The sequence below is a fragment of the Solanum stenotomum genome, chromosome 4 (genome assembly GCF_019186545.1).
Source record: "Solanum stenotomum isolate F172 chromosome 4, ASM1918654v1, whole genome shotgun sequence".
In the NCBI taxonomy this organism is placed as follows: Eukaryota; Viridiplantae; Streptophyta; class Magnoliopsida; order Solanales; family Solanaceae; genus Solanum; species Solanum stenotomum.
The window spans coordinates 4,331,384-4,342,077 of NC_064285.1; the positions used below are offsets into that span (position 1 = coordinate 4,331,384).

Genomic DNA, 10,694 nt, shown 5'->3' on the forward strand with positions numbered 1-10,694 from the left:
TATAACAATGTTTGTGTTGAAATGGAGTTTGTTTCATTTCACACCTTGTCTCATGAACCAAACGACCTATTATTATTATTATTATTATGCATTCAACGTGTACTTTTTCGAATCTTATCTTGTTTTTGCTACATAAAATATTTGGAGTTTGTTATATATGTCTGTAAACAAGTGTATTATTTTAAAAACGGAAGTAAGGAACCTTATCAACAAGATCAATTAATTAAGATAGCAAACCTAATATACGTACGTAATTTTCCTTCTTCTAAATTATGTAGTCTAATAAATAATACTCTTCTCGTTTTAAATTGTTTATATGATTTTAACATGACAATTTAATAAAATAAATAACATTTTTGAATCTTGTGAGTTGTGATCTTAAATGAAAGATGTAACAAATGTCCTTCAATTTGGAGTTAAACATGTCACATGAAAAGTTAGAATTAAAGAGTTGCCAAAAAAAAGATAAAAAGCGATATTCTTTATTCAATAGATTGGAAAAAAAAGTAAGACGAACAAATTGAGAATATATAATGTACACAACAACAACGAACCCATTGATAATATATAAACATGATATTAACACAGTAAAGTATATCCATAATAATTTATGAGAGACACAAATAGTAGGAATAAATTTGCTGCTTTTAGGTCTATGACAACATATATCAACAACAATTTATTTTTTCTAGACCCATTATTAAATGAGTTTTTAGTACAATATATAAAACTCCTAATTTTATTTACTAAAATTGTTTCAAAATGGACCTTCTAGGGCGGAATATTGATTTCGTGGATGTCGAACAATATGTGGAAAATCTTTTTAAAAAAACTCATATAAACCAGAAAAGGAATGGAGGGAGGTAGGGGTACAAGAGGTTGTGAATTCGAGTGATCGAGAAAAAAATAAAAACATATTCCGTTGCCGGGACTTGAACCCGGGTCTCTCGGGTGAGAGCCGAGTATCCTAACCAACTAGACTACAACGGATGCTTGATAAAATTGACCTTTCAAAATTATTGATCAATATATTTGGAATTCAAACAAACATCACGATGAATTTTAAACTTTCTAAACCACTAATCCAACCTCTAGTTTTGTGTTTAGAGGATTCAAAACCTAAATATTTAGATTTTAAAAATTACCTTATCCATACAATAAAATTGTTTACTATGAAATTCGGGTGAACATCCTGACAATCCTTAGATCAAACCCTACCTCTGAGTTTGAAACAAAGACCCATAAGAAAAACACCAATAAGATTATTCAATACAATCATACTAATCAAAGACAACAAACATTTTAGTTTTAGATAAGTCGAGGATCTATCATAAACAACTTTTACATGTATTTCACAAAAGTAGAGGATAAAGTCTGCATATATTCTACTCCTATCAGACCTCACTTATATAATTAAACTTAATATGGTGTTTGTTGTTGTAATTGTAGTTTCAGATAAGGCGTAGTAACGTTTTAAACAAGTACTTAACTGTTCAATTCAGATAAGTGGTATATGTTTAAGGCTGTACCTTTTGCGTAGGCCAAATTTATGTGTGGTAGATTATGCCCACAATTAGCACCCTAATTAAGGTGTATTAGTCCAAATAATTAATCTTAGTAGATTTATTCCCTTTTGCTAAGCCTTGGTGATAAGAATATTACACGTTAACTATGTTGGGAGATAGCCAACTAATAACAAATATCTTATAAAATAGTCGAGATAACTACCAACTAACCCGAAACCACCATTAATATGCCAATTAGGTAGCATTGAATACCATCTAGATAGGGGTAGAGCTAGCCAGTTTTCATTTGTATCCCTTTAGTTGAAAAGTTATATTGTACAATAGATCTTTTGCCTTCATCATTGCATCTAGATTCGTAATAGTATAACGTGTTCTACAAAATTGTCAGAGTTACATAAAACCACTCAGTTTCAAGAAACTTTAACTTCTTATTGAAAATACTACTACTACATACATAGTTATGATAATCAAAACTAATTATACACTATTTTCTATTTATAATTAGCCAAACTATCGCTATAATTGATAATCAGGACTCAAAAAAGTACCGCTATTTCTGAAATTTCCTCAATCATGATCTTGAGGTTTGAAGGGCTTATATGTCTTGAGATCTTGTGTAAGGCCTTCTATGGATCCAACAGCAGCAACAAGTGACACAATCAAGCAAGCCCAACTCAATATATGTAACCATATCCATTTGAATGAATATTTAGGTATTTTCCTTTGTGCAATGTGCATTTCTATTGGGAAATAAACAGTTAATGGATAAAATGAAGCTGCCCCAATTAAGCCTAATATTGCATTGAAAAATGGGAAAATCATAGCAATTATTGCTGTTATTATAACATATATTGTCCTCCACAACATCCTAAAATAGTTAAGATTGTAAACACCAAACCATGGGATGTTTATGTCATGTTGGGATTTAATGAATTTGTTATCTGGCCATTTTTCACTACAACGACCCTCCACAAAGCCATATATTGGTTGGCAAAATACCTGAAAATTAAAGGAAAATATATTTTTTAAAATAATAAAAAAAGGACGCAAATGTATAATTTACGTATAATCTATGTATACCAATTAGAAAAAGTAAACAATGAATATGTCAACCTTTTGTGTAAAGATTTTACATAAATTTTATACACTGACAATGTAACAGAAAATTGCGTGATCAAGTCACCTACAGATAACTACAAGTAATTGGTCATAAAAACTGAAAGAGTTTAAGTTTTGAACACAAAGGTGGATCATAATTTAAACTTTATATCCAGTATGGCATTGGATCCACCTGATTTTGAGTTATTGAGTTCAAAATTTAATATTTATACATATTTGATAGATTTCTTTACTAGTATAGGTAACTTAAAACCTCAAAAATAGAATGAGCTCTCGCTTATAGCTTTTAAATTATATTAAATGTAAGAATATTTATATTAGCTCATATAATTTATTTTCTAAGTGGAATTAATTACCTAGAAAATAACAAAACTTGTTATCAAAACTTCAATATACTGGCAACATAATATTCTTTTATGATTTCAGGATATATAATATATAAGTACATGACAGGTCTTTGAAAATGTATAATATAGACACACATATTTACTACCTTGGAATAAACAAAATTACCTATCAATATAGGAATGAAGTGAACCTCATCCTTAGAATGAAATGAATACAGAGGATTCATATAATTGACCTCAACTTTTATGCACGTACCTGGTAAGCTCCGATGAGGTGGATGGCGATGCAAACGTTAGCGAAATCGATTAGCCAAAAGGGTTCATAGAAACCAAAACCAGTGAGAAAATTTCCAGGAGCATTGTTGCCAAAGGCTGCATAGCCAATTGTACCACATAACACATAAAATAAAGTTGTGGTAAAAACTCCAACAAGTGATGCTCTCTTCATAACTTTGTTCTCTGCTGGTGGTGATCTCAATGTGTCCTGCAAAAATATTATAAATTATATTAATTATTTAAAATAATTTTAAATGTTTAAAAAAGTAGAAAATATTAATTTACTCTCTCCAAATAGTCACTAAGATGTGTCAATTAGTAGAATTGAAGGAGTGTATTGCACTATCAGGTCGCCAAAAATCTACAGAATTGATCAGATGACGTAAATTTATATAAAAACTGACTAAATTATAACAAATAATATATATGAATTCAAAACTTTAAAAATATAAAACTATGTGTTAAAATTTTAAATATTAAATTCATAAAATTTAAATCACTATTCGATTATTTGTTAGGTGTTTAGTCACTTGTCAAATCACAAAAAGATTTGGTTTTTAGGGAATAATGCCAAACAAGTTCCATATCGTGTCACATCTTTTATTTTTTATTTTTGTGGTTCATTATGATCAATCATAAATATAGACAAACTGATACAAATTTGACCTATTTGAATAACATATTATTATCTTATCATAAAATTTAAAGACGTGGCTAATTGAAGTAATAAAAATGTGACACATTTAAGAAGAATAAAGAGAATTGGCTTTCACTTCTATGAGTCAAAATCGTGGTCCCTATGGAATAATATCACATGTTGCATGGTAATAGGAAAAGTGAAAACTATATATATTAAATAATAAAAAAAGGTAAAATACATTGATAATTTCTTTAAATTTTGATTTATTCTAATTGAGTACCTTAGTATATAACAGAGTGTTCTTATTAAATTAGCTGAATTTTTAAAGGGTTTATTATATAGTAAATTAATCACATAAAATTATATGACATCCTTTAATTATATATCCACATCAATATTAATTTGAGATAAATCTGATGAAATTTTATGACTTATTGAGGTTAATGTAATAATATTTATTATTAATTATATTTTAAATAATCAACTTGTTTACTTAATAAACGCTTGAGAATACACACTCAAACATTTCAAAAAAATTAAATGAAAACAATTGTCTAGCAATTTTTTTAAATCAAAATATTCAAATTTTCAATTGAAATAAAGAGATAAAATTCACTTTATCAATTTAAGAGATAGATAAAAATCATAAATATTCTATGGTCTTTATCAACTTTATGCAGCACATGCATCTACCCTCCATAAAAAGTATATTTTAATTTATAACATAAATATGTCGATGGATACATATGATACCACATGCCATTGTTTGTTATATAACTCTAACAAACACCTAATATATTTTATTTTATTTTTCAATATTTCAGGTTATATAGTAATTCATAAATATGAACTAAATTATAGTGTGATAATTTAATATTAGATCGTACACTTTATGTGATTGGTGAATTTAGTGAGACGATAAATTTAACCCAATCAAATCCATAATAAAAGATGCATTCAAGTTTCAATATTTAATATTAGGTCATCATATCTTATATAAGGTACATTTTTTTGTTTTCTTCTATAATTGATTTAGAGAGTGACAAAAAAAAAAGTATGATAGTTATTTCATTGATGTCGTCATCTTAGAAAAAAGTCTAAATCGATATAATCTCAAATATATCACTTATATAATAAAAATATATAAATAATATTTTGATATACACGTGCAACGTATGTGCGCATACAAAAATTCTTGCCTGTATTTCAATGAGAATGGTGGCAAAAGCATAAGCAAAGGCAATATCTCCAATTGATTGTAAACATCTCCAAACTTTCTGAGATCCTGACACGTCTACACCAACTATTGTCCCTGTTAGGCTAGTCTTCACATGATGCCCAGCACCTATTTTTTTTATTATTATTATAAATAATATAGAAAAAAATGCAGACAATTAATTAGTGTGTCTATATACAACAAAAATAATCTACAAAATAGTGACAACCTTTTTAAAAATATTTTATCAGCATCACAATTTATCACAATTTAATCTTCGAGAGTCAAACCTCTTTTTAATTTTAATCGTAGATTTAGATATAAATTATTAAAAATTATTGTAAAATAAATATTTACGTATTTGAAAATTACATAAAAAATACTATAAGATATTATAATTTACCATTTATATATGCTATAGTTTACCGTTCAAAATGTTTAACACATATATAAAAAATTATAGTTGAAGAAAAACTCGTTTGGCTTTCGAAATTTGAATACTTCGACGTAAATTGAGATGACAGAAGTATTATTTGTAATTATTAAATACTTTTTCTTGCAATTATTTAATAAATTATCTGAATAACTTAAAGATCACTTATATTGTACATGTGGGAGTACAACGAATTAAGATCTCTTGTCTATTTATAAAATGACTTTTTCAGATATCTCACGTATAAAATAAAATTTTCTAATAAGAAAATATAAAAAAATAAAAAATATAAGTGAACTACAAAATCAATTCTCGATTATAATACATACCCGCAACTTTGGCTATGGAAAGTCCAAGACCAATAAGAGAGTAAGCAAAAGACATAACTGCTGCAAGAATTGATAGCCATGAAAGTTTATGGAAATTTTGTATTTGGCTTAGAATTATTTGTATTATTGCAAAAATAACCATATATGGGTAATTTGATACTGTGCAACTAGCTTGGTGCCCCTCCTTGTGAAAACAATTTGACCTTACTACTGCCCTGAATAATAAATAAAAAAAATTAAGAACATTAATAAAAAAATTATTTAATAAATTAATTAAGTAAGTTTAACACAAATTAGATTTTTTTTAAAACTTAAATTAAACTTACTTCATACTGATAGATGCAGTAATTGTGTATCCAATGGTAATTCCTACTAAATTACCATATTGAGCTATTCCACAAAGTTGCACTTTAAATCCTCCTGTTTAAAATACCAAAAAATAAATAATAAATAATAATTCCCAGTAATTATTGTATTCATATTTCAAAGTATTAATAATAGTTAAAAATGAAGTTATGTAGACCTTATTGGATAATATAATTCAAAATGAAAACAAGTTTCAAAAAAAAAAAAAAAAAACTTTGGCAACAAAATTATTGGCTATAAATTACCAAGTATATTAGAGAGCCATATTTTTTGGTTTCTATGATAACAAAAAAGCTACAAAATTTTGAACTCCTTCCTTTTCAAAATACTTTTCACTTTTTATTTTTCGAGAGTCGATTTTCAGAGTTAAATTGGACTAAATTAATTTAATATTTATTAAATTAAAATTTTAGATATAAAAAATTGTACTAGAAGTTGTAATTCTTTTCATATCAATATGATTAAAAAAATACTTTTAATCAAAATTTAAATAGTTCGACTTTCAAAAAATGAAACTCGATAGTATTTTAGGACATAGGAAATACATACAAATGAAATTAAATATATATTTTTGAATTCACATAACTAATAGAACTCACGACTCATATAGATATTGAATATGTATATACTGTCAGTATACATAACTTAAGTCCGATAGTAATTTGTTACCTAAGTGAGAGCGGACAACCTCCATGTAACTATAGTTTCTCTTGCCAGAGCCGGGGCCCGGAAATCGATAACAATCGGCGAGCAACGTTGAAGTAAAATAGGTGATGAAAGAAAAGAGGAAGAGAATAACAGGACCAGCCACCCACCCTAGCTGAGCCATTGCCCATGCTAGTGACAACACTCCTGACCCAATCACCGCAGTTATTATATGAGCACTCGCCGTTAGCACGGTCCCTTCAAGTTAAAATTGGAACGATACAGAAAGTATTAGTATGACATTTGTAAAAATATGACAAATAGAAACCAAGAAATGTTCAATTTATTTTAAAAAGAGAAGAAAATTCTATGTATTCCAATTTCCATGTATACCTATTATTGTGTCTTGCTTTAATTTCTATTTGACCTTGAATTTCTAATTTTATCCCTAATAACATAATTTATCCACAAAGATATTTATAGTCAATTTTAAATTATAAATTTGACAAATCATTCTTTCGTATATACTTTCTAAAATTTTGTGATTTGTTAAATACTATCATATGACGTAAATTAATAAGATGAAAGAAGTAATATGTATGTGTATGTAACTATGTATAGTGATTATGTGTGCATTCAATCCAGTTTTAGAGATTCAAAAGCCGAAAACAAATCATATATTAGACCATTTAAGTTTACAAACTCTATCACCAAGTTAAAATTGAAATGAAACAGAGAAAATTAGCATGACATCTGATGGACAAGAATGACAAGCAGAAATCGAGAACAATATATATAATTTATATATATTTATAAGGTACCTGTTCTTTTTTCGCGCCCATCATCATCAACATTTTTCTGAACTTGTCCATTTTCTAGTCCTTTTGGTGATTGTTCTACATACATATTGGTACTATTCTTCTCAAATTCTGATGCCATAATTTTTTTTAAGAGTTTTGTTATATTGTGTGGTGTTTGGAGTTAAGAAGAAGATGGAGAGAGGTTTATGAAAAGAAGATAAAAGAGGGGACAAATAAGAACATATATATAAGTGAATGTAGAAATTAAAAAATGAATAAAATTATGATGAAATAGCTCGAAAGACCCTTATATTTATTTCATTTTGTCATACTGACTTTTGTACTCTTCGATGTTTCATTTAAGTATATGTATATATTCAAACATATCAATTTAAACACTCTTCACCTCGTGTGCTAGCTCTTGTGACATTTTGATATGATCGGCATATTAATGTCCACATCAAACATAAAGTATTAATTTATTTATTTTCAAGAATCCATTTTTTTCCTTTTTCAATCCACCATCACCTTTATTACACTGAATCTTCCTATTCCTTCTACCATCTTCATCTTTTTATGTTTTACTAGAAAATAAGAAATTAGCGATGCAACAAAAATAAGATAAAGAAGACAAAAATAGAGAAGAATTTTATCTTCAAACAAACAGATCTAATTCCCTTTTCAAAAATGAAAACCATCTTTAGTGGCACCATAAACAAAGAATTTCATAACCATTTCCCAAAAAATAAAAATAAAAATATAAAGATATTCATCTTTTCTCCATCAAATAATTTCATCATTAAAGATCATCTCCAATACTAAAACAATCCTTAATTAAAATAAATTGATACTAAAATAGTTACACATTTTCATCTCACAAAAATGGATAATGATTTCTATCTGGATAAAGTTAAATAATTGTTTTTTCTCAAACATTGATGGGAAGTTGGAGAAAATGGGGAGGAACGGGAAAAGGGGAGGGATAAAAAAATGAGAAAAAAAGGGTGAAATTTAATTTTAATTATTATTTTTAATAAAAAAATTATCGTTTTTAATCTATTTTTTTTTATGTTTATGCTCGTTATACCTAACGAGTGAAACTCACGTATTTTCTCGAATTCAACTATCAAGTTGTCACATAAGATCGGTTACATATCATAGGGGCTTTAAAATATATCATACATATCTATACATTAATACTATATATAACTGATAAATTAATTGGCCGAACGATATATAGCATTTTCCTCAGTACCTAACATTTGAGATATTTTTACCTACTAGTATGAAATTTGCGTGGTGTGTTATAATATTTTTAGGTCAAGTATGTTAGGCATTGATTTTTCATCCTCGAAGTTTTTATATATATTTTGTATAATAAAGGGGATGCATAATTTTCTAACCAATAATTTTCATTGGTTGTTGTTTTTGGAACATCTATTTAATAATAACTTTGTTTTAATTTTATTTTTACATTATCAACGTGTATATATTCATATTCAAAAAATTAATATATCAAGAATTGTTTAGTTTTTTCAAAAATATACATGATATGTTTAATTATTTTTATTTTGCGTAATTTTGATTTGAGATGAATAAGTGAAGATCTATATATCCAAGTGGATGGTAGTTATTTCATGTTGTTTTATCCAAACAAAGATGCCCCCCACAATTTGCTAAAGTATTGCATTTGGTCCTAACCACTGAAAATGAAACGAGTGTATTGATCAGTCATTGAGAACTTTTAATTGCAAAGTCGGATATTGTGATCGAATGGTAAGCACTCTTCCATTCTTAATTAGAAGTTTCATGTTCGAGTCCTGTATATGAAGTTTTCTTTAATAGGGAGCACTTTATCTTTAAAAAGAAGAAATTTTTTAATACAAATTTAAATTAATCGAACCCCAAAATAAAATATCTGATATGAGATGTGAGATGGAAACCTAAAAAGGGAACTTTTAATAGCAATTTGCCAAACAAGGAAAACATGGAGATAGTTAATCAGCTAACTAGTCATTCTCATGCTTTTGGGTCAATTGATAAAGATATAATCGAATATATTCGAATTTAAGATTTGAAGTTTACATGTTTGTAATTCTAATTTTTTAAAATTATCAAATTTTAAATTTCAAAATTTTTATATATTAAATAAATTTCTTAAGATAAATATAAATTTAACCAAATTAAATTATTAAATTCGATCAAATACACGAAAATCATATGTGAGTTACGTAACCTTGTGGTATTTTCCTTCTAATTATATCAATTCTAGATAAACAATAATTCTTCTTTTTGTCAACCAAATATTCTTATTCTATCAATTAGTGAAGGGACTTTGGATACCCTTTTCATTTATTCTTAATGTTGATATTAGACAATTGTTGCATTCGATATTATTGTTTTATATAAGCATATTTTTTTCTATATAAACTAGCTATAAATGCAAAGATTTTATACCATTGGTGGGGTTTAGTCAATTTTGTACAGTACTAATTAATTCATATAATAATAACTTTTTGAAAAATCAGTAGATTGATATAATTATAATTAAGTTTTATAACTAATATGTGTCTGATCCTCGAGCTATTTAACCCGTAAAAGTCAAAACTAACAAAGATTTGGGGATGTGTTCGGTATATGTAGGTAAATTTTCTCATGTTTGGTTAGTTAACGTTTTCAAAAAATACTTGTTCTAGAAAAAATAGAGAAAACAATTTTATAAGTGACATTTCATATTGGTTGTGTCTTCCTCAGTCCCCACTGCTCAACATACCTTATCTTCACCCTCACCCCATAGCCAGTGGCAAGAGTCACCTTATAGTTAGGGGGTTCATTTGAACCACGTTCTGCTGAAAATTATATTATGTGTACATGATTAGAATAACTTTTTAGGTAGATATAGTAGATGTCGAACCTTCGACTAATTGATGTGTCTATTTCTTCAAATTTTGAACCCTCTTATATAAAATCCTGGCTCCACCACTTATAGCCCCCATC

General features: G+C 27.4%; 1 protein-coding gene and 2 non-coding genes across 3 annotated transcripts; 1 reads left to right on the forward strand and 2 right to left on the reverse strand.

The window, feature by feature from the left end:
* Positions 1 to 917: 917 nt before the first annotated feature.
* Positions 918 to 990, reverse strand: TRNAE-CUC (transfer RNA glutamic acid (anticodon CUC)). The gene has a single exon. It is a non-coding gene; the product is annotated as a tRNA-Glu (tRNA).
* Positions 991 to 1,934: 944 nt separating this feature from the next.
* On the reverse strand, positions 1,935 to 7,861 carry LOC125862873 (amino acid permease 6-like). Its single transcript, XM_049542996.1, has 7 exons — positions 7,719 to 7,861; positions 6,922 to 7,155; positions 6,213 to 6,306; positions 5,887 to 6,101; positions 5,108 to 5,253; positions 3,249 to 3,476; positions 1,935 to 2,525 (listed from the first exon to the last, which is right to left on the reverse strand). The coding sequence occupies exons 1-7, from the start codon at positions 7,834 to 7,836 to the stop codon at positions 2,094 to 2,096; spliced, it is 1,467 nt and encodes a 488-aa protein (XP_049398953.1). The 5' UTR covers positions 7,837 to 7,861; the 3' UTR covers positions 1,935 to 2,093.
* On the forward strand, positions 7,142 to 7,246 carry LOC125863507 (U6 spliceosomal RNA). Its single transcript, XR_007446169.1, has one exon. It is a non-coding gene; the product is annotated as a U6 spliceosomal RNA (small nuclear RNA).
* Positions 7,862 to 10,694: the final 2,833 nt, after the last annotated feature.